The 25,060-nt window shown below is 45.7% G+C and overlaps 2 protein-coding genes across 2 annotated transcripts; one reads left to right on the top strand and one right to left on the bottom strand.

Moving 5' to 3' along the window:
• Window positions 1–4,095: 4,095 nt before the first annotated feature.
• Window positions 4,096–4,977, bottom strand: triap1 (TP53 regulated inhibitor of apoptosis 1). The gene has a single exon (XM_056611979.1). It carries the CDS (start codon window positions 4,893–4,895, stop codon window positions 4,623–4,625), a length of 273 nt encoding a protein of 90 aa, XP_056467954.1. The 5' UTR covers window positions 4,896–4,977; the 3' UTR covers window positions 4,096–4,622.
• Window positions 4,978–5,048: 71 nt separating this feature from the next.
• On the top strand, window positions 5,049–24,918 carry supt5h (SPT5 homolog, DSIF elongation factor subunit). The gene is made up of 30 exons (XM_056611935.1): window positions 5,049–5,208; window positions 8,188–8,272; window positions 9,592–9,748; window positions 10,170–10,235; window positions 11,629–11,640; window positions 11,726–11,795; window positions 14,398–14,466; window positions 14,589–14,654; window positions 14,899–14,929; window positions 15,124–15,192; window positions 15,383–15,634; window positions 15,816–15,905; window positions 16,090–16,160; window positions 16,280–16,385; window positions 16,487–16,577; window positions 17,252–17,388; window positions 17,670–17,825; window positions 18,061–18,207; window positions 18,371–18,517; window positions 18,627–18,752; window positions 19,072–19,159; window positions 20,466–20,597; window positions 21,392–21,494; window positions 21,580–21,707; window positions 22,146–22,251; window positions 22,382–22,540; window positions 22,781–22,949; window positions 23,630–23,827; window positions 24,350–24,445; window positions 24,778–24,918. Exons 2-30 carry the CDS (start codon window positions 8,189–8,191, stop codon window positions 24,916–24,918), a joined length of 3,267 nt encoding a protein of 1,088 aa, XP_056467910.1. The 5' UTR covers window positions 5,049–5,208; window position 8,188.
• The last annotated feature ends 142 nt before the right edge of the window (window positions 24,919–25,060 follow it).

Below are 25,060 nucleotides of genomic sequence, written 5' to 3'. Positions count from 1 at the left end.
TAGGTCCTGCAAAAAATTTCCTGCCCACATACCGTTCAAAATCCACCCAAAATGTCCTAGAAGCAGCCCAAATAAAAAAAGATATTCCACTTTGGCCAATGTTTTGAAAGTAATAATATTTGGGGGAATATTTTTTGTTGTTGTTTTAGCAGCGAAATGCATTGTGTGTGTGTGTGTGTGTGTGTGTGTGTGTGTGTGTGTGTGTGTGTGTGTGTGTGTGTGTGTGTGTGTGTGTGTGTGTGTGTGTGTGTGTGTGTGTGTGTGTGTGTGTGTGTGTGTGTGTATAACACGCTATTTTGTGTTGATATGCGACGTCCAGTGTTCACGAAAACGTTGTCAACGTATGCTTTTGGCGACTGGGTTGGCTGGGTCAGATATACGTGTTTCTAACAAGATGATATCATTAAAAGTTACATAAAGTAACGGTTTAATAACACAACCGCAGGAAACAAAAGCAGCGTCCCTAGCAACCTGTCCTGACGTCGTTGAAACATGCGAGCGAGCCGATAAAATCTTCAACTAAAGATCAGACGTAATCACTGACTAAAGATTATGCAAGTAAAAAGTATATTTCTCGCTAGAAATGTTATTAGAAACAAGTTTAACGGTGATTCGGTCCTAAAATAGGCATATTGCATTTCCCATTCGATTAATAAAGAAAATCAAGCCCATTCGATTAATAAAGAAAATCAAGCCCGAGCCAGTGCACGTTCTGTCCGAGCCCGGCCCGCCCCGACACATTAACTATGAGCCCGAGCCCGATTTCAACCCGACATATTTTTTAATACATACGTAACTTTGTACACATTTGTTACTAGGTCTACTCTGCTAAATATATATGTAAGGGATAATGTATAGAACGCTGCCAGCTGCCGGGAAATGGTGCCTCGCGGCAACCGGCGGCATGTCGCAGTTCATGTACTTCAGCGAGTCAAAGCCAAAGTTCCTTTCCCCCAATTCCTTCTCAACCATGGCTCAGATAACCCCCACAACAGTCTCTTTGTGGAAATACAAGACACGTTAAAGAACCGACAAGAAACAGTTGCGTTACAGTGGCCCTCATTTATCAAACGAACGTAGAAATGAGCGCAAATCTGAACGCATGATTCATCTTACGATGGGACCCACGTGAGATTTACGAAACCTTCGTATCACACCAATCCCAGCGTACGAAGGATCTTGGTGTTGATAAATACGGCGGCTGAGATCGATCGTAATGAACGTGACACGCCCATATAAAAGCACGTCTTCAGAAGTCTCGCCCCTAACTTTTACGACATGGAGAAACGTCCAACGGTAAAATAGAGGAATATTTCCGAGACCCAAATGGAGACGCTCGGGTCACTGGTAGATGCGAACGGTCTGGTTTTATTTGGTAGCCTATAGCTGGCATTAAAGGCCAGCAAAAGAATGCTATATGGAAGGAAATAACTGTTGCAGTGAATAGTGTTTCCAATGTTCGTCGGGCTACGGAAGAGGTTTGTTAATTAAATAATAAATTAAATGTACAACTTCTGTTATCCAGCTTAAAACATTTCACATATATGCTATTGTTTGCATTCCGTTAAAGTTATTTAATTCCGAATAAGGTGAAGAAAAAATGGTCCGACATGAAGCTTAGCACCAAAACGTGTTGCGGCTGTGAAGCCGGACAAGCAAGAAACGGGGGGAGGCCGGTGCAGTGCGACTGCAGCGTAACTCACCGAGATGACTCTGACCATGTAGTGCGCCCTGATGTAGACGATGCCCAACGTTGCTATTTTGGAAAATAAAAGAATCGTGCGTGCCCCCAGGCCATCGGGCTACCATGTTCAGGATTGACATTCTGGCATCGCAAATAATCGGAATTTTAACTGAATGGTAGCTTTTGCGGTTGATGTACGCGTAATCATTAATAGATGGTTCATACGCACATGGGTACAATCAACCGCACCAATCACATTTGGAAACCAATAGCATAAAAATCCCGTTTGATTACAGTTTGCTGATCGTTATTATATGGGAATTTAATATAACGTTCGGAGAGGGACATTATAGCTGCCAAAACTGCTGGCATGGTTCGGCTAATACTTGGCTGGGAAATAGCAGACCTGTCCCCGATCTGCCGCTGCAAGATCCCGGTGGCCAACAATCCCAAGGTAGAGCAAACCTGCACAGGTATTGCGTTTTATCGCCTAGTTTCTCGCCTTAACTGTGGCTCCAAAGCATTGCATAGCTCCATCAGGAGATGCCTTGGGAGACGAAAACGACTCAAGAGCCATTCATCGCCCTCCTTAAAAAAATCGGCGCGGTCTCGAAAAACTCTCTCGTCTGTGCGTTGACGTCCTTAACTGAGCCAGATCTGCCATCGCTGAGACACGACCACCTATTTGGCAAAGCTCCTGTTAATATAGACAGCTGAATAAACATTTCACCTGTCACATTCTAATTATTTTCATAGCAATTTTTAATTAGGCCTGACTTGATTGTAATTGTTTGAACGGCTGGGCTAATTCCAATTTATTTAATAATTAATACAGATGTTGAACATGGGCTACTTGTGCTGCACTATTCATCATTGAAATACCCGTATGTTGCGCCAAAAAAACTTGCGTACACGAGCTCAGACCTGACGTGAGATTTCATCGCAGCCTGCGCTCACGTTCAAATTGATAAATGCCAAGCTCAACGTTGAAATGAGCGTACGTCCATTTTACGCACGTTTTCTGTCGTACGCTCGTTTGATAAATGAGGGCCAGTGTGCGCGCACACACACACACACACACACACACACACACACACACACACACACACACACACACACACACACACACACACACACACAGGGGCGGCCCCAGCACATTTGGCGCTCTAGGCGAGGGAGGGTGTATGAAGCGATTGTTGAGGGGGGGGGGGGGGGGGGGGGTGAAGCGATTGTTGAGGGGGGGGGGGGGGGGGGCGCGCGTGTTCTTAACGGGGAGACGTGGCCAGTAAGTGATTTTTTATTTTATTTTTTTTCGCGCATTTTAAATTTTGCGCCCCCCCTCTAGATGGCGCTCTAGGCGACCGCCTGACCCGCCTGTAGGGAGGGCCGCGCCTGCACACACACACACACACACACACGGCGCTCGCACGGTCGAGTCTCATTGGCGGGCCAACGTCTCTAGGCGGGCCAGGCAGAGTAAGGGGAGGAGCTGAGATTCTTGGTGAGGTCATAAATACAGACATTCCAAATCAGCGCACTTAAAGGTTGGGTATGGAATTCGCCTTTTTGGCAATTTTTGCAAAATTACTTGAAATCCTTATCATAACCCACTTACAGCCACTGAGTTAGAACTGACAGGAAAATTAAATAAGTCAATCATCTGTGGAACGGGCAGGGCTCGAAAAACTCCAGCCAATGATTTCCAGAGCCACCGAGTTGCATTGGACAGTAAGTACGTCAATCAAACGGTCGTACTGCACTCCCCCTCCCCCGCGCGCGACCCCTTCGTGCAGTACTCGTGACCCAGAGCTAGTGACCCAGAGCAAGCTCCTGTTTGTTGTTATCCTGCGGTAGCTACTGGAACTAATTAATCCACATTTGGACCTAGCAGTAGAAGACAATTCCATTCGCCATGTTGTTTAACGAAAACCTACGCTAGCCTGGCTCGCTCTCGCGCATCTGTGTTCGCGCTCGTGCATGATTGCGCGTCCAGGTACTTGGAATAGGTGGAGTCAGAGTCAGCGTTGAAGGAGAGGGGGTAGGACCATTTGAGTTCTGTATTTTCAAAATCTGCTGGCGTTTCGCAAATCCCACACCCAACCTTTAAGCCTCAGTTTATTCAAAGGCGAGCAGAACAGCTAGTGCTCGTTTTACACCAAACGCAAGTTTTAGCCATTAGGGGACCATAGGCAGGCTAGTGGAACTCATATTTATGTTAGAAAATGGGATGTCATGGGACCTTTAAGTACCGATTCGAGAACCGTTTTAGCACCCGAACCGTTTAAAAAGTACAGAGAAGGCACCGGTATCGGATAAAACCCAAACGATACCCAACCCTTAGTAGAAAGGGAAACCGCACTCTTTATGTCCAATAAGGGAATTGGAAGGTTATGCATGTTTATATTGTCTCACAAAATACGAATGATGGCATAACACGAGAAGACAGAAAACGCCTGAGTGGACAGAGTCATAGCAAGGCTTTATTAAAATTTGACCACAACACGGAAGCTTCTGACGGATGGTTTAATGATGCCAGACTGCAGACTGTCCCTCCAACTTAGGAACACACTTATTATCCATTCCAAGGAGGCTCAGAGCAGTGACCTCCTCCTTTAGGAGACACCCCATCTACCTAAAGGAGACATCAATCTGACCCTGACCCCTCTTTGAGCTCAAAACGGAACATTAAGTCAGCGTTCTGATAAGTCCCTCAGGCTCCAGTTATGTTGGTGTCCTCCTCCTCCAACATTACGATACAGATATGAATGGTGTTACACACATGTTGTCATCTCCCTGCGGTTTGGCGGGATTAGTCTTTCACACCAGCACCAAACGATATAATTGTAACGCATGTTGCGGTGGGCAGAATGTAGAAGAAATAGTCTCATTGTATGGCGAAGCATGTTGCGCATGCGCGGTTAGAAAAGGCTGCAGCAGTTCAGCTCTCAGGCTTGTCTTTGTTGGGTCCCATGAAGTCCACTCCGTCCACCGGGATGTCCTTCTCCTTAATGGCCCGCTGCACGCACAGCTGGTACCGCTTGAAGCTGTCCCCGCACGGCTCCCCGCTTCGTTCTCCCTTCAAGAAGCTCTCCGCGAACCATCGGTTAAAACACTGGTCGTACTCCCGCTTCAGCTCCGTGCACGCTTCCCCCACACTGTTCATGTCTGGCGGGTTGTTATAGTTAATATATATGTGAATAATATATATCATATATCACTGAATATTACCTGATATCTCAAGGTAAATGGGTAGTTTCGCTGCTAACCTCCAACCTCACACTCACTTCCGTGCTGCCCCTTGAGCACTTTGATCCTATTGGTGGACGATTATGACGCCTCCATCCAAACATCGCGATATCTCTTACAGTTCCTCAGGTCTCGTGGCGGCCGTGTGTGCGCGCGTCCGAGATTACGAGTTAGCAATAATACAAAGTAATATGAAATAATCGATTAAAGATCAATAAAGGTTTATTTGTCAGACTAGTTTGAAATTGGTCGAAGCAAGCCAGGAGCGGAGTTCTAAGGTGAGGAAACCCGCGTGGAGGGGATACTCTTCAACTCTTTTTTTTTAATCCCCGGCAGAATAATGCTACAGTGCAGCTAGCCTTTAGCGCCTGTCTCAATGTATTGTGGCTGTAGATGCTAACCAGGTGACCACGGCTAGTGACCAGCTAACCCCGAATAGTGATCAGTTCACTAACAGATATTGTTTTTTTTGTTAGATTAGATAATCTAACTGATATAACATTATCCACCCCGTAAACTGAGCAGCAGGAGAAAACTAGCGGCTTACTAATGCTATCTGTAGCTAACCAATGTTGGCTATGTAGGTGGTGAACATCTTGTTGTACTATGTAGATGGGGTACATGATTTTGTACTCGTTAGGTGTTGTACATGATGTTGTACTAAGTAGGTAGTATGCATGTTGTGGTACTAGGTAGACAGTGTGCATGTTGTACTAGGTAGGTGGTGTACATGTTGTGGTAATAGGTAGGTGGTGTACATGTTGTACTAGGTAGGTGGTGTACATGTTGTGGTACTAGGTAGTTGGTGTACATGTTGTGGTACTAGGTAGACGGTGTACATGTTGTTGTACTAGGTAGGTGGTGTACATGTTGTGGTACTAGGTAGGTGGTGTACATATTGTGCTACTCGGTAGGTGGTGTACATGTTGTGCTTCTAGCTAGGTGGTGTACATGTGCTACTAGCGGTGTACATGTTGTGCTACTAGAAGGTGGTGTATATGTTGTGCTACTAGGTAGGTGGTGTATATGTTGTTTTAGGTAGAAGATGGTGTACATGTGGTACCCAGTGTGTAGGCTGCTACACCGAGATGCCAGTCAGTGGTGCTTAGGGCTGTCAACGAATATTCGACGTTCGAATATTCGTTCGAAATGCATCCAAAAACGCAAATTCGAACGTGAAATTTAATATTCGAATGTGAAAAAACACTCCCGCGGTACAAGCGCCTCTATCTGCTTTGTGAATGAGCCTCTGTCTGTTCGCAATGTCCCTCATAATATTCAAATGTGAAAAAACACTCCCGCGGTACAAGTGTAACAGACTAGTATTGTGAAGAGCGAATGTATTTTATCCCCTCGGGGTTTCCGTACTTGGATATAGGTATTCCAGCTCTCACGCTGTGACTGGGTGACTTCTGATAGGTACTAAGTAAACGAGACTATTTTCCCTTCCACGCTTGTGTCATTCTTGTCATATAAATATCTAAGTGCCAACGCTCGGTTACACAAGCGCCTATCTGCTTTGTGAGTGAGCCTCTGTCTGTTCGCGATGTCCCTCATAATATTCGATTGTGAAAAAACATTCCCGCGGTACAAGCGCCTAACTGCTTTGTGAATGAGCCTCCGTCTGTTCGCGATGTCCCTCGTTTTAAAGTAAGGAAATGCCCAGCAGGAAGCCGCCGCCCTATATATAGGATATATATATATCCCACTAATTTGAACCATGGTTTTGTCGCATTATTGACATATTGACGGCAACTGCGTAAAATAGGCAACCAGATATTCGAATAGTTCGAATTCGTGATTTTTTTCCAAACGAACATTCGAATGTCATTTTTGAGCAATTTTGACAGCCCTAGTGGTGCTGTAGTTCTATATAAATATATTCCATTGTATTGTGGATTTTTATTATTAGTTATATATTGTAGTTGTATAAGTTATTAAATGTATTTTTAGTTGCATTGTATTATTAAGCAGCTCTTTAAGGAGAGCTGACCTTAATGATAACTAGCCCAATCCTCCCATTATTTAGGTCTAAGAAGTGACTATGCAGACAACAATCTTTGAACTGTGTCAAGTATTGAGCGCTTCAGCCATTGCAGCCCGTTCCTGGTTGAAATGTAACCCTTGAGGCAATATACGTCCTCTAAAGGAACTTTTTTTGCCACTGACAGGCTCTGATTGAAGTGTGTGACAAACATCCTTAATGGAAAGGATCGCTACAGAGAAATACAAATTATTTATTTACTTTTCACTTGATCATGGTCTGTTTATAATTGTGTCTAACCAAAGATCTTGCCCTCTTAAGTGGTTGCAAAAATAAACTGTCTTGCCGGCACTCCTCTCTCCAATCCCACTCACGTTTCCACTGTTCCTTTCCTGCAAAACTCAACCCTTGCGTAATTTCTCCTTCAGTGAATCTTGGTTAGGCACCACAGACCGGGTAGCTAAAGGCAAGGTAGAAAGTTGTATCTTTCTGTAGGAATCCTTCCCATAATGTTGTCAGCCACTTGTAATTATTCACACAATTGAGGGGTTGTGTCCAGGTATAGAAATCCTGAAGAGCTCCTTTTAAGAAATTCCTTGAGCAACAGACTGCTGCAAGGTAGTTGGTGTAGGAAGATTCATACTACAGACGGTGGGGTTTAAAGCAGCAACAGGCTGCTACACCCACCGTGCAGGAAGATGCATACTACAGACTGTGGGGTTTGAGGCAGCAACAAGTTTGCTACATCCACAGTGTAAGACAGGCAATAGCATCTCCTAGATCAGAGTGTAGTGCACTACATGTCTTTAGTTGAAGCAGCCTACCTCATGCATTTCTTTCGGAGGCCAGTAGTAAGCACACAATGACACCCAGTTACTGTCTCTGTCACCATCCACCACTTGCCACATGACGGCTACTTTTTTATCTCTGATTAAAAATCCGATTGATACAAACTTATGCATCCTCCACAAATTACACTGTGAATATTGATATTTATACTGTGCAACTCACGCTTGTTTTAAGTTGCAAGGTGAAAGGTGTTTATAGTGTACAAAGTTTTTACTGTTATTTTAGTGATTATTTAATTTTGTACATTTAATATTTTTTTATTGTAATTTATAATATTTTTTTATTCTAATATTATCATTGTAAATATGTAGTTTTATTGAATTATTATAAATATTAGTGGTAATGTTATTAATGTTAATATAATTGCAAAAAATATATTGGAATGTTATATTTAATAATTTTGTTAATGATATTGTGCTGTCAGAATGTCGGACAGTGAGGAGAGCGACTTCTCGGACAACGCCAGCGGCGGCAGCAGTGATGGAGAGGCTGAAGAAGTAGGACATGAGGTAATGTTAACTTTACTATTACACCTAGTCTAATGATACCTACCTATATATTACACCTAGTTGAATGATACCTTTTACTATAACACCTATTCAAATTATACCTTTTTCTGTTAAACGTAGTTAATGATACCCAACTATTACACCTAGTTTAATGATACATTTACTGTTTATCCTATTTTAATGATACCTATCTATTAAACTTAGTTTAAGGATACCTTTACTATTAAACCTAGTTAAATTATAACTTTACTATTACACCTATTTTAATGATACCTAACTATCACACCTTGTTTAATGATACCTAACTATTACACCAGATATAATAGTTGGGTATTATTAAAGTAGGGGACCTAGTTTAATGACACCTTTACTATTAAACCTAGTTTAATGATACCTAACTATTACACCTAGTTGAATGATACCTTTACTGTTTAACCTATTATAATGATACCTATCTATTAAACCTAGTTTAATGATACCTTTACTATTACACATAGTTTAATGATACCTAACTATTACACCTTGTTTAATGATGCCTAATTATTACACCCGGTGTAATGGTAATGGTATCATTAAATTAGGTGACCTAGTTTAATGATACCATTACTATTAAACCTCAGTTAATGATACCTAACTATTACATGTAGTTTATTGATACCAGGGTTTCCCCACAGCACTTCACAGCTTAGGCGGCCGCCTTAGCAACAGACACCTGCCACCTTAACTACGACGTCCAAAAAAAAAGTTTTTTATTTATGTAAATAATTGTCAATATTATACAAAGTATAAAATAATCTAAACTTCATTCACTCTGTGTATAGATCAGGCTGCAGAGCAACTGGTTCTGCTTGAAAATAAGCATCAATGCTCCCCCTGTAGAAGTGTGCGATTATTATATTATAATTAGTGCTGTCAGTTAAACGCGTCATTAACGGCGTTAACGCAAACCAATTTTAACGGCGTTACAAAGAAACAGTAGCCTGACTTCTATGTTCAAGGCAGTATGATTGTATGTTCATCGTTTAATTGCACTATAGGCTTTTTTTTTGTATTGTCCTGCTTTGATCAGTATGCCAATGTTGTTATCAATAGAAAAACATTTGCACAAGGCAAGCCGATGCACTTCTCCATGTTGATAAGAGCATTAAAATGAGAAAAATTAATGGGACAAAGAAATCAGGGGATATTTAGCAAAAAATAATAATAATCGTGAGTTAACTATGTCATTAATGCGATTAAATATTTTAATCGCTTGACAGCGATAATTATAATATATTACAACGTTAACTATGGTGGGTTAATGGTGATTCGTTGGGCAGGAGGAGGCAACGAGTCCTCAGGGGAGCGACAAGGTAGCAGAAGAGGAGGGTGAGGATCTGGAGGAGGAAGACGAGTATGACGAAGAGGAGGAAGAGGATGATGACGACCGACCCAGGAAGAAACCAAGACATGGGGGATTTATTCTGGACGAAGCCGGTATGTAACTTGTTTTCCTTTGAACAATATTCTCTATCCGTCTCTCTTTTTGTTTCTCTGTATGTATCTGTCTGGCTGTCTCTCTGTCCGATCTATCTGTCAAGCTCTATGTCTGTCAATCTTTGTTGATCTCCATGTCTCGGTGTGTCTGTATTTCTTTCGTTCACTGTCGAACTCATACTGTGTCTTACTATCTGTCTCTATCTGTCTTTTGTTGTCTCCGTTTTTGTCTTTCTTTCTTTTTTATCGCTCATCTATCTCTGTTTTGTTGTCTTTCTATCGGTCTGTGCGTCTTTCCCCTTGTTTGTCTTTCACTCTTTTTTAACTCTGAGGTCTTCTCTTTCTGTCGTCTGTAAGAAGGTAGCTTCTTCCATGTTTCCTTTAGAGAACATTTGATTTTAATTTCTCTCTTTCTCTCTAGATGTTGATGATGAGTATGAGGATGAAGATCCTTGGGAGGAGGGAGCCGAAGATATTTTGGAAAAAGGTGAACACGCACGCATGCAACACACACAATATAAACAGGACAGACGTCGAACTCAATATATATTCTTCTAGAAAGTACTATTGAACTAGCTATTCACTGTAGTATTAATAACCCATACTCATTATGTCGTGCTTAGATAAACAGGCTGGAAGTCCTGATAACATCGTTCAGGTCAAATGTTGGCGCTGTGAATATATGATGTTATATGTTGTTAGCTGTGATAGTGTTGTTAAGTAATTATATTTTTCTTTTTTCTTGGCTACATTCACTTTTTTTATTATGGTTGTTTAGCTATCGATGTGATGTTAGCGTTGTCAGTTATTATCGGGATGTAAAGCCGCGCACTAGCAGTGTTTATTTATCAGTGATCTTTGCTGCGATTCCGTTGTAAATTCAATACAGTGTTTTAGCTGCGTTAGTCTTGTTTAGGGTGTAATGTCTGACTGTCTTTTCCCATGTCTTACTGATGGTCCTCTGATGTGCATGAGCTCCAGTTAACGGTAATTCAATACTATCTTCTGTTCTCCACCTCATGAACCTCCGGCCTTCTGTCATTCTCTCATCACAAGTGTCTGCTTGTTGGGAGGATGCTTGTTCTGCTCCATCTGCCGTTTGCATGACAACATCCTGCTTTTTGCAGTTGAAGGTGTTTACCTCAGGAGTTCCCTGCCCTTTGGGGCCTTTTACTTTGCATTATACAAGACTAATTCTGTGGCTTAAATTGTGTATTATGCAGGACTTGTACTGTGTATTATACACTACTTATACTGTGAAAACAGTGAGCCATGACTATTCCCTCCTCAGGAAGCCTTGACTCCGTTGGGAGGACTATTTACGTTTTGATTCTTCCACAGGGTGAACTCTGTTTTCCTTCATCAGATAGGAAGTCAAAATCTTCCTTCTGTAATGAATTAGAGATGTAGCCTATTATGTTTGAGACAGCCAATGGAGTCGGTGGTCGTGATAACCAGGAGTGAAAGCTGCCTGCTAGCCACCTGGTCTCTAGGACTCGGGCTTGTGATGCTGTTATGCCTTCATTCACACCATATTCTCACTCCCACAAGTGGGTCCTCATTCATTCACCCATCGCTCGCGTGTGGTGGAGGTGGTCGTCGTGGTATCCTGGAGGCAGAGCTGCCTACTGGTACCCTGACCTCTTGGAGTCAGGCTTGTGATGTGGTGATGCCTACATTTACATCTCATCCACAGGCCCACGAGTTGATCCTCATTCATTCAGTCATTCATTCACTCAGTGACGTCTGGCCTGTCATCCTTACCTTTTGAACTTCTTAACTGTCCTCTCCCCTTCTCCTGCTCCGGTCTGTCCCACACCATGGATTCACCCCTCCTGGGTCCGTCCTCCATCCTGGATCTGTCCTTCATCATGGAACAGAGGAGGCTGAAGGTAAGCACCTTAGTCTTCCTCTCCATGGTCTTCAGAACCAGCAGGTGCCTCGGTTGTGTAGTAACAGTAGTCTGTTCTCTCTCAGTGTCCAACATCGACCATGCTGTGCTTGAAGACGACCACTCTGGCTCCAGGAGGCTGCAGAACCTCTGGAGGTACCGGGGTTGGGGCTGTGTTCTCTGTTCTCTAAGGGGTTAGGGGCTGTGTTCTCTAACATGTTAGGGGCTGTGTTCTCTGTTCTCTAAGGGGTTAGGGGCTGTGTTCTCTAACATGTTAGGGGCTGTGTTCTCTGTTCTCTAAGGGGTTAAAGGGTGTGTTTTCTAACAGGTTCAGGGATGTGTTCTCTAACAGGTTAAGGGCTGTGTTCTCTTAATATGTTAGGGGCTATTCTTTAAGGGGTTGGGGCTGTGTTCTCTAACAGATTAGGGGCTATGTGCTCTAGATTCAAGATTCAATACTTTATTGCCATACAACTCTGCACAAGTTGCTAGGGATTGTTTCAGTGTGCTCTTGACAGTACATAACAAAGACCCACACAAAAGACAAATAAAACATAGAACATAATTTCATCAATGCAGTATCATTCCAAGGATCCCACTTAGATACAACATATAGGCAGATAAAAGAAAAAGCGACATCCCCACACATAAGACCTATAGCCCACTTACACCTGGTTGACAGGCCAGGTAAAGTGCTTTATGTTTGATTAAAGTGACAGGTGCTTATGGGTGCAAGTGATGTGCAAATTGGCATGGAGCAAGTCATGTGCAAATCGCCAATAAATAAGTACATAGTTAAGAAAACTCAGTGTAAAAAAACAATATAAATATACATTTGTGTGTATTTATATTCTGCATTCCTGATATACTGGTATAGGGATGTAGGGTTGTTAAGAGCTTTAATGGTCCTGCAGTATGTGCTGTTGAGGTAGCGGGAGGTTTTAGTTTTGATGGGCCTCAACCTTCTACCTGATGGGAGTGGATTGAAGAGGGAGTTAGCAGGGTGTAATTTATCCTGAAGAGTTTTCAGGCCTCTTCTGTGGATACGGGCCTCGTAGATGTCTGAGACGGGAGGGAGACTGCAGCCAACTATCTTGGAGGCCGTATGGACAATCCTGTCTAGTCGCATCCTCTGCTGGACAGTAGAGTTGTCATACCAGACTGCTGCATCCCCTTGCAGGCCAACTCAGACTTCTTTAGTTGGCAGAGGAAAAAGAGCCTCTGGTGGGCTTTTTTAATAATAGCAGTTATGTTATCTTCCCATTTCAGTGAGGAGGAGATTATTGTGCCCAGAAATTTGAAGCTGTCTACCCGTTCCACCATCGCCGCATTGAAGGACATGGGCGGGGTCTCCTTCCTCTTCCTTCGGAAGTCCACCACTAGCTCCTTAGTTTTTGCAATATTTAGCTCTAGGTTGTGGTGGGAACATCATTCAGTTAGGGAAAGGTCCTAATTTCTGTAGGCACTGTCATCATCAGGACCTAAGAGAGGCTGTTTTCAAAAGGATACGACAAGCCCTGGAACAGGATGAAGTCACCTTTAGAGTGAAGCATTAAAAGTCACAATGCAGTATGCATCTGCTAAATTCAACAATCAACAGCTTTTCTCAAAATTGCCTCTGCACAAAACTGACAAGTTCACCAACTCCATGAAAATAAACAAAACCATGAACATTTTCTTTGCAAGAATTACACTCCTTTTCAGTGTATTTTCTTTTCAGTGACTGACGTGGGCTTGCTTATTTCTGCAGATCTTCTCAAATCTGGGCTGCAGCTGTGAGACTGCCACTCTAATCCAATTTCCAATGTCCAGCTTTGACCTGTATTTTGTCTTAATCGAGGCAACTGCAGAAAAAACTATCTCACACAAGTAAGATGTGGCCAAAGGTAGGAGTGTGGCCAGAGCTCTCCTGCCTAGCAGTGGGTAGTCCTTTTCTTTTCTCCAATCCAAAATGCAGCCAATGTCTTGGACTTAAACTGCAGCCTCATTGCTGAATCAGATGTAACATCAATGAACTGTTCCTCTTCTGTAGCGCTAAAGTCAGCAGCTGGTGTTGCACTGAAGGGGTCTCTGATCCAGTCATATCTTGCAGGATCCTGCACCGTGAAGTACCTCTGGAAATGCTTTTGTAGGGCAGACATATGAGTTTTCATACATGGGAATCAATGTGTTCTGGAGCTTGTTGACTTCGATGAATGATTTAAGGTTCTCAAAGGAGTCTATATTCCCCTCGTTCACCCGCTGCTCCCATACCTCTAGTTTTCTTGTGAATGATGTGATTTTATCTGCCTGTTGTGGAAGGTGTGGGCTGCTGCCCTGCATCTGCAGATTGAGTTCATTGAGGTTCTGAAACATGTCACTGAGGTATGCAAGTTTCATGAGGTAGTTGTTGTTAAACCTGTGGGAAATTTCAGTAACCTCTTCCAAAAGAAGATTCTGATCTCATCCCCAAGGCCGCCTTAATGCACGGGATTGCCTGGGCTGAAGCCCCAGGGCCTACGACGATCGGGAGGGCCATGATAAGCCCCCCGATCGGCGATGGCCCAGGACAATGTGATTTTTTGTTTGGGGCTTACAAAGATCAGAGGCCGGGTTACGGGTTGTGTTCTCTAGCGGGATAAGGGCTATGATCTCTAACGGAATAAGGGCTAGGATCTCTAACGGAATACGGGATAAGTGCTGTGTCCTCAGGGGTTGTGTTTGTGTCCTCGGCTTGTGTTTGTAGGGTGTTTTAGGATGCGTTTGTTTTGTGTACCAGGGACTCCCGGGAGGAGGCCCTTGGTGAATACTACATGAGGAAATACGCCAAGTCTGCAGGAGGGGAGCAGTGAGTATCTACCATGACATCACACTACATGACCTCACTACATGACCCCACACAACAGTAGTAGTGTATATGCACTGTGTCTCTGTACTACAGTACTACTATATATGTACTGTGTGTCTCAGCCACTCCGGAGGATCTGAGGAGCTGTCTGATGACATCACCCAGCAGCAGCTACTTCCTGGAGTCAAGTAAGTCCAACGTCCGGCCAGCTACTTACAGCTTTGCATGCTGACTGGAGATTATATTGCAGAATATACTGGGCAATATATAGATTATACTGCAGAATATATTTGGGAATATAGAGAATATACTGGGGAATACTGCGCTGTATGTATAGTAATGTACTGACCGTCATGCCTTCCTCTGCGTATGGCTCTTGCCCTCTTCCTCCCTCTCCACCCCCCCTCCCTCTCCACTCCCCCCCTCCCTCAGGGATCCTAATCTCTGGACAGTCAAGTGCAAGGTGTGTGGAGCTAATTTTGTTTACACCCTCACAAACAGTTTTCTAAAGTGTAATTTATAGCGTTCATAGGTCAAATGTCGGAGATGTGTGGGGAAAAAAACAAGCGTAAGAAGCATGGCCAGGGTGTCCTGTTGGTTTGCGCCATCTCGCACTGAACACTACCAATAATGAACTTAATACCGGTGTGTTTTCAGATTGGAGAGGAGAGGGCGACGGCAATTGCTCTGATGAGGAAGTTCATCGCCTACCAGTTTACTGACACAGTAAGAGTTCCTACACATCACAAAAATAAGAGCTTCTAACTAACCGATGGGAAGGGAAGGGTTTATCATACAATAAGGGTCTCTTCATCCCTGATTGTTCTCCCTCGCTCTGTCCGTGTCTGTGTGTGTTTCATTCCTTTGTCCTCTCGGTTATCATCTCTCTTTCTCTTCCTTTCTTTCTCCCTCCCAGCCCCTCCAGATAAAGTCTGTTGTAGCCCCAGAGCACGTGAAGGGGTACATCTATGTGGAGTCGTACAAACAGACCCATGTGAAGGCAGCCATCGAGGGGGTGGGGAACCTGCGCATGGGCTTCTGGAACCAGCAGATGGTTCCTATCAAGGAGATGACTGATGTCCTGAAGGTGGTGAAGGAAGTGACCAACCTCAAGCCCAAGTCCTGGGTCCGTCTGAAGAGAGGGCTCTACAAGGACGATATAGCCCAGGTATGGTACTGAAGGACCAGGTTCTGATAAACTACGTTCCTTTACACCATGTTCTGAAAGACCAGAAACGTATTGTACAAGTTCTGATAAACCAGGTTCTGATCGTCAAGGCTCTGAGAAAACAGGGGTGGTGGTGGTGGTGGTGGTGGTGGTGTTGTTGATGATGATGTATTGTCTACAGGTGGACTATGTGGAGCCCAGTCAGAACACCATCTCTCTCAAGATGATTCCTAGAATAGACCTGGACCGCATCAAAGCCAAGATGAGCCTGGTAAACGCACTCACTCACTCACTCACTCACTCACTCACTCACTCACTCACTCACTCACTCACTCACTCACTCACTCACTCACTCACTCACTCACTCACTCACTCACTCACTCACTCACTCACTCACTCACTCACTCACTCACTCACTCACTCACTCACCCTGACATTGTCCATCTGTTTTGTAGAAAGACTGGTTTGCAAAGAGAAAGAAGTTCAAGAGACCGGCTCAGAGGCTATTTGACGCAGAGAAGATCAGGTAACCGTCTGCTCTTCTACTGTGCATGTTTTACAGTCTATATTCCACTGTGTGTGTTCGATTTTGGATTTTCTACTGTGTATGTTCTAGCGTGCCGATCCCCCATCTTTGATTGACAGGTCCCTGGGCGGGGAGGTCAGCCATGACGGAGACTTCATGATCTTTGAGGCCAATCGTTACAGCCGGAAAGGATTCCTCTTCAAGAGCTTTGCGATGTCAGCAGTGGTAGGGGCATTGAAACTGATTCTTAACAGTAGTCTTCCTATGATCCATCCTTGGGGGACACCTGCAGCATCAGTACTGATGGAGTGATTGATTGATTGCAGATCACAGATGGTGTCAAGCCCACTCTGTCAGAGCTAGAGAAGTTTGAGGACCAACCTGAAGGAATCGACCTGGAGGTGGTCACCGAGTCAGGTAAAGATCTCTCACTGTGCCCATGTCCCCCATATACATGTCCTCGATACACCTATCCTAGACATACCTGTCCCCCATATACATGTCCTCGATACACCTATCCTAGATATACCTGTCCCCCATATAGGGCTGCTTGATTATGGGAAAAATCATAATCAAGATTATTTTGGTCAATATTGAAATAACGATTATTCAAACGATTATTTTTGAGTTTGAAGACATGTTGTATTTATTCAGCATGTCTCTCCCAAAAAAACGTTGGAACTTAGAACTTTCAAATTTCGCCTTAACAAAGTACACAAAATGGTCAAAAAGAAAATGTTCCAATCTAAAATAATACAAAGATGTATATCCAGCTGTTCTGCCCATTCTTTAAAACATAAAATAAAATAAAAGAATCATATTTTTTTTTAATCTAAAAACTCGATTATGTTAATTTTGTGATCGTTTGACCCTAAAATCGAAATCGCGATAAAAATTTGATTAATCGCCCAGCCCTACCCCCATATACCGGACCTCGATACACCTATCCTACATACACCTATCCCGCATATAACTGTCCCCCATATACCTGTCACCCATATACCTGTCCTCAATACACCTGTCCTCTTTACACCTGTTTTCTCACCTGTCCCCTTAATCACCTGTCCCCATTACACTGTACATGTCACTAGGTAAGGAGCGTGAACACAACCTCCAGGCAGGGGACAACGTGGAGGTGTGTGAGGGAGAGCTGATAAACCTCCAGGGGAAGATCCTGAGTGTGGATGGAAATAAGATCACCATCATGCCCAAACACGAGGACCTCAAGGTACACGCTCGCACTTTATTTCACCTTCGATGGCCGCCTGCCCGAGTTGCCCTTCACAAGACATCTTGTGTCTTCATCATCTTTCCTATATCCATTCACTTTTTACTAGATTTATTATACATTTTCTAGAAAGCCAAGTTATTTAGCTAGTAGAACAATTTCTCAACCTATATAGCCTAGTAAAGACAAACTTATGCTGCTTCCTTTTTACCAAAATATCTGCACATAGCAGACAAGGTTTGATGTGTGCGTGTTGTTGGTGCGTGCGCTTGTGTGTGCAGGACCCCTTGGAGTTCCCCGCCCATGAACTGAGGAAATACTTCCGAATGGGTGACCACGTGAAGGTGATCGCTGGCCGCTATGAGGGAGACACGGGCCTCATCGTCCGAGTGGAAGAAAACTTTGTCATCCTGTTCTCCGACCTCACCATGCACGAGGTAATTCGCAGTAAAAACGATCATGAACGCAGGGCAAAACCCCGTAACACCCGCCCCTTGTCGGTGGTTGGTTGGAATACTTTTTATTTTGGTTTTGCATGGTTGGTAGTACCTTTTGTATTCCTATATCTCTATGTTGTGTATCTATACCTCTGTGTTCCTATATCTCTATGTTGTGTCTCTATACCTCTGTGTTCCTATATCTCTATGTTGTGCATCTCTATGCGTCCTCCAGCTGAAGGTGTTGCCCAGGGACCTCCAGCTGTGCTCGGAGACGGCCTCCGGGGTGGACGCGGGGGGGCAGCACGAGTGGGGGGAACTGGTCCAGCTTGACCCCCAGACGGTGGGGGTGATCGTCCGACTGGAGAGGGAGACATTCCAGGTAATATAGGGCGGCTGGAGGGCCGAGACCCAGGTAGCTTACCCCCATGGTGTGGCTAAAGGGTCTAGACGACCTTGGGCAGTTAGCTTCCAGACCCTGAGAGAGAGAGAGATTATCACATGTGGCCTGCTCTCCCCCCTCCCCCCCCCCCCCCCCCTCCCAGGTTCTCAACATGCATGGGAAGGTTATGACGGTGCGCCATCAAGCGGTCAATCGGCGGAAAGACAACCGCTTCGCCGTGGCTCTGGACTCGGAGCAGAACAACATCCACGTCAAGGACATCGTCAAGGTCATCGACGGACCCCACTCTGTAAGTTAGCCCTCCCACCGACCCTGCAGCGGGCGCCTACTGGTGGAGGCATGGCTTCATCTGTGTGTGTGCGTGTGTGTCTGTGTGTGTGTGTGTGTGTGTGTTGTAGGGCCGTGAGGGGGAGATTCGCCACCTGTTCCGAGGTTTTGCCTTCCTTCACTGCAAGAAGCTGGTGGAGAATGGAGGGATGTTCGTCTGCAAGACCCGACACCTCGTGCTGGCTGGAGGCTCCAAGGTATTATAGTAATACAAATACTACCAGACAAGTAGTATACTAGTTCTGCCAGACGCCTGGTATACCAGTACTGCCAGACGCCTGGTATACTAGAACTCCTAGGTTATTCCTTCTAGAAGGGAACCAATCCTGAGGTATCACTCGCTCAGCTCCCCCGTCCTCGCAGTGGCACATCCCGCCGTTGCACACACACAATTTCCCCGGCGTGACGATTCGACTCCTAAAGACGACCCGTCTCTCTGTTTGAGATTGGACCGTTGACTCCAGGTCCCCCCTAGTAACGCTTGTTAACACACGTCTGGTGTTTTTCTGCCCGCAGCCCAGAGACGTCACCAACTTCACGGTGGGGGGTTTTGCCCCGATGAGCCCCCGCATCAGCTCCCCCATGCACCACGGGGGGGGAGGAGGTAATCTATATATACTATATATACCTGATATATTGGATTGGATTGGATTCACTTTAATGTCACTGTGCAGAGTACAACGAAAGGAGGTTGTGTGACCAACCGGAAGTGCAAAGTTGCAGTTGTTGGGGCGGCAGTAGCTCAGGAGGTAGAGCGGGTTGGCTGGTAACCTGAAGGTTGTTGGTTCGATCCCCGGCTCCTCGGGGATCGAGGTGTCCTTGAGCAAGGCACCTAACCCTGACTGTTAGCTCACGTCCTGTGAGGACGTCATAGAGGCAGGTGGGATCAGTAACCCTCTCCTCGAAATCTACTACTGAAGAAATGTACAAAAAAAAATGAATTTCATCGCTGGATCGACAATTGGGCCGGTCCAGCAACTCCCAACGGCTAGCCGTTATAGGAGCATATAACTGTACTGTACTGTAAAGGAGCAGTAAAGTGCAGTTTGTACTTGAATTATATAGTATAAGCATAGAGGTACAATAAGTGCAGTAAATATAAATATAAATAACATAGTATAATAAAATGATGGGTGTTGATACAGTGTTGATATATACTGTATATTCTATACTATGTATTCTATACTCTGGATACACATCAGCTCCCCCATTAACCATATACTATACTATTTATACTGAATATACTAATCGTATATATACTATAGTATATACTCTACATAGGAGGAGGTACTGTATATGATGCATTATATACGATTTGACAAAAGTACTAATGATAAATCACTTCGGACAAAAGCGTCTGCTAAATGCCGTAAATGTAAATATGTTATAAATTGTATACTATATATACTACATTTAAAAGGGAGGTAGTATATATTATGTACTATATATGATATACTATATATACCATTATATGTTGTATATAGTACCACCTCTTGTATAGAATATATATGCGATATATTATAATGTACTGCATATACCAGTGGTTTTTGTTCTACATAAACACACTTAAAGGGACATATTATACCACCAGGTGGGAGTGTGATTAGCCTTACAAGCCGTTTAGAAAATCTGCCCCATATGACATCACTAGTGGGCTTGTCCGCCTAGATCTGTGCTGGATAGATCGGTCTACCAGCCTACCCAGTGGACTGAAGTAATCGTTGCTCATCTATCCAGCACAGATCTAGGTGGACACGCCCACTAGTGATGTCATATGGGGCAGGTTTTCGAAACGGCTTGTAAGGCTAATCACACTCCCACCTGGTGGTGCGATATGTCCCCTTTAAGCAGCCCTATGCACCATGTGAAAGGAGGAGGCGTTGTGTGTTTAATGTCTTTCTCCTCTCCAGCCCAGCAACAGAGAGGCGGAGGAGGAGGAGGAGGAGCGGGGGGGGGAGGAGGTGGAATGGGGCGTGGCCGAGGCAGGAGAGACAACGATCTGATTGGACAGACTGTTCGGATCTCACAAGGACCTTACAAAGGTGAGTGTCACAAAACACGCATTAACACTGATGAACCTTCCACACCGTCCTAAATCCCAGTCCAGCTCGATGCTATGCCTATCATTTCCAGTGTGCATTGTCAGTAACGCCGTGCCTAGATTTCCCACGGTGCATTAGGGCTTTGACTCCGAACTATTCAAAACGAATATTAGACAGCCATTAATATTCAAACCTGTTATGGGCAGGCCCAGAGGGAGAGACGTCAGAGAACCCCACGCAGTCTATTCATAATATTGTAATGACCACGGAAGAGGCAGTGAATGAAGAATTGATTAGGCAGCGGTTTATTAGAAACCTGATAAACCGCCGGAACACTCAAGACCGGTAACCATAGCAACGCTGGTAAACAAACCTCGAGAAGACCAATCCAGCTCTTACTGAAGGCATTTAATGGTCCAAATGTTATTAATAATAATAATAATACATTTAATTTAGAGGCGCCTTTCAAGACACCCAAGGTCACCTTACAGAGCATATAGTCATCATAAATCGTTTAAAAAAACAAGACATTGCGAAAAATAAATAAACATAAAAAATAAATAAAACAAAAACAAGACAAAACAAACAAACAATCAAAACAGTGATCAGTTAGACGTTGTGTACGAGTTTGAACAGGTGAGTTTTGAGTTGTGACTTGAAGGTTGTCATGGTATTGTAATTAATAAATAATTGAATATTAATATTAATAAACAAACAAACTTCAAATAAGATTTTTTGGCAAAAGTCAAAGCCCTTCGGTGCGTCGGTACTCATGCTGTGCTTATGTTTCCCAGGTTACATCGGTGTGGTCAAGGATGCCACCGAGTCCACAGCCAGGGTGGAGCTGCACTCCACCTGTCAGACCATCTCCGTCGACCGCCAGCGTCTCACCACCATGTACGACCACGTCTCTGCCTCGTGCATCACTGTTGTTCGCTGTCCTCGCGTCTTACTCACCTGCCGTGCTCATTCCCTCCACTAGGGGCGCCAAGAGGAGCAGTGGACAGACGTCGACCCACGGTCGCACCCCTATGTTCGGCTCCCAGACACCCATGTACGGGACGGGCTCCCGGACGCCCATGTACGGCTCGCAGACACCACTGCACGACGGTAAGACGTCCACGGGGTTCATTATCTATAGCTTTTATATACATCTACATGGTGCATTATCTCTAGCTTTAATGAGACGGTTAGACGTCCACATGGTGCATTATCTCTAGCTTTAATGAGATGGTTAGATGTCCACATGGTACATTATCTCTAGCTTTAATGAGACGGTTAGACGTCCACATGGTGCATTATCTCTAGCTTTAATGAGATGGTTAGACGTCCACATGGTGCATTATCTCTAGCTTTAATGAGATGGTTAGACGTCAACATGGTGCATTATCTCTAGCTTTAATGAGACGGTTAGATGTCCACATGGTACATTATCTCACTGTATCCCTACTGGCTAGCAGGCCTTGCTAGCGGTGAAGCCCTGCAGGATTCCCTGGTGAGGAAGCCATTGAGGCGTTCGTAAAACATTCTATCTTTTACCCCAACCAGGGAGCCGCACGCCCCACTATGGCTCACAGACCCCGCTGCATGATGGGAGTCGAACGCCTGGACAGAGTGGCGCATGGGACCCCAACAACCCCAACACCCCCTCGCGGTACGTCTTCAACACAGACCCTGCAGGGCTGGTGTCAGCCTACACTGCCCCGGTAGGGCTGGTGTCAACCTACACTGCCCTGGTAGGGCTGCAGTCTAGATGAGATGAGTGACCAGGTGTTTCCCTCCAGGAACGAGGATGACTTTGACTTCGGCTACGGAGACGAGCCTTCGCCGTCCCCTCAGGGCTACGGTGGGACCCCCAACCCCCAGACCCCGGGATACCCCGAGGTCCCCTCCCCGCAGGTCAACCCCCAGTACAACCCCCAGACCCCAGGGACCCCAGCCATGTGAGTACACCACGGCAGCCTGTCTGTCTCTATGGAACTATGAGGAATGGTCTGTCGCTAGCCCGTCTGTCGCTAGCCCGTCTGTCTCTAGCCCGTCTGTTTCTAACCCGTCTGTCGCTAACCCGTCTGTCGCTAACCCGTCTGTCTGACCTTTCTGTCTCTCTGACCTGTCTGTCGAACCTGTCTGTCCCTGCTACCCGTCTCTCTGACCTGTCTGTCCCTCACCTTTTATGTCTGCAGGTACAACACCGAGCAGTACTCGCCCTACGCAGCCCCCTCCCCGCAGGGCTCCTACCAGCCGAGCCCCTCCCCGCAGAGCTACCACCAGGTGGCGCCCTCCCCGGTGGGCTACCAGAACACCCACTCCCCCGCCAGCTACCACCCCACACCCTCACCCATGGCCTATCAGGTACCGGCTATGCTCTCCCTCTCCTCCTCTCCCCTCCTCCTCCTCTACCCCTCCTCCTCCTCTCCGTCCTCCTCTCCCTCTCCTCTCCCTCTCCTCCTCCTCCTCCTCCTCCTCCTCCTCCTCCTCCTCCTCCTCCTCCTCCTCCTCCTCCCCCCCCTCCTCCTCCTCCCCCTCCTCTCTTTGAAGGAGGTTTCACTGCTGCTATTAAAGCAATGTGTTGAAGTACGACACCCTCCTCTTCTGAAGTCCTGCCCTCAATGTTGGCGCTCCATGCCTTAAAGGGGACATACCATACCCCCAGGTGTGAGTAGCCATTGCAAGCAGGTTTGAAAACGTGCAGCATTGTGACATCCCAGGTGGGCGTGTCCCCCCCAGACGTGTGACGGACGGTTCAGTCTACCAGCCTATCCCAGTGGACTGTAGCAAACGTTGCTCACCTGTCCGTCACACATCTAGGTGGACACGCCCACCAGTGATGACACATTTTGAAAACGGCTTGTAATGGCTAATCACACCCACACCTGGTGGTGAGGGATGTCCCCCTTTAAAGAACAATCGAGTTACTTTGACAAGATCATGACGTAAGCCACACCCCCCCGCAGGCAGGTGATGTGGCGATAGGCCTCGATGGCCGATGCAGAAGGCCTGCTAACCGTCTGTATGTGTGTGTGTGTTTGCAGGCTAGCCCGAGCCCCAGCCCGGTAGGCTACAGCCCCATGACCCCGGGGGCCCCTTCCCCAGGGGCCTACAACCCCCACACCCCCGGGTCCAACATCGAGCAGGGGGGCGGTGACTGGGTGACCCCCGACATCCTGGTCCGGGTCAAGGACTCCTTGTTGGACCTGGTGGGACAGCAGGGAGTGGTTCGCAGTGTTACGGTAAGCACAGACACACGCCCGCACCAAGACACGTGTATTAAGCTTTGACTGATTCGAACCTGTTATGGGCAGGCCAAGAGGGAGAGACGTCGGAGAACCCGACGCAGTCTATTCCTAATATTGTAATGACCACGGAAGAGGCAGTGAATGAAGTATTGATTAGACAGTGATTCATTAGATACCTAATAAACCGTTGGAACACGCAAGAGCGGTAACCATAGCAACGCCGGTAAACAAACCTCGCAAAGCCCAATCCGGGTCTTACTGAAGGCATTTAATGGTCAAAAATGTTGTTAATAAATATTCAAATATATTTGAATATTAATAAACAAACAAACTTTGAATATGATTTTTGGGCAAAGGTCAAAGCCCTAACACGTATGCAAACACAAGTACATACGCACACACACGTGCACACATACGTACACTCAGCGGCTCACACACACCGGTCTACTCCTCTGCTGTCGAACCCTTATGTGTGTGTGTTTGTGTGTGCGTTTGTATGTGTGTGTGTGTGTGTAGGGAGGGATGTGTTCAGTATTTATTCAGGAGACTGAGAAAGTGGTCAGCATCAGCAGTGAGCACCTGGAGCCTGTCACCCCCACCAAGAACAACAAGGTAACGGTCGCTCTCTGCCTGTCTCTCATTCCACCTGTCCCTCTCTGTACCTCTTTCTCCGCCTGTCTGTCTCTGTACCTGTCTGTTTCTCAACCGGTGGGCCGGCTATCAATCGGAAGCTGACCTTTTTAGCTTCTATCACTTATCGTTGAACGGCCAAGTTAAAGAGACGGAATTGAGGACAAGACCACCGTCATTATGTTCAGTCACTCAAGACGACTCATGCTATTCCTTAGGGACGCACAGATAACAATACTGTGCCCATGTACTCGTAAAGTACGCCTCCCAACCTGTCTGTCTCTCTACCTGTCTGACGGCCTACCCCTACCCAGGTGAAGGTGATTCTGGGGGAGGACCGCGAGGCGACGGGGGTTCTGCTGAGTATCGACGGAGACGACGGCATCGTCCGCATGGAGCTGGACGGACAGCTGAAGATCCTCAACCTCCGTTTCCTGGGACGCCTGGACCACTGAGGTGGTGGGGGGGGGGGGGGGGGAGAGAGGGCCAGGGGCCTGGACCACTGAGGGGGAGGGGGGGGCAGAGGGGACCAGGTCACGTGCTTTTACCATTTCCTCGGGGTAGTGTTTTTGTCTGTCTGAATCTGGTTGATCTGTC

This window comes from Gadus chalcogrammus, chromosome 16, assembly GCF_026213295.1.
Source record: "Gadus chalcogrammus isolate NIFS_2021 chromosome 16, NIFS_Gcha_1.0, whole genome shotgun sequence".
NCBI classification, from domain to species: Eukaryota; Metazoa; Chordata; class Actinopteri; order Gadiformes; family Gadidae; genus Gadus; species Gadus chalcogrammus.
Note: the sequence above shows the minus strand (reverse complement) of the source record. Positions and strands in the feature narration are given on the sequence as shown.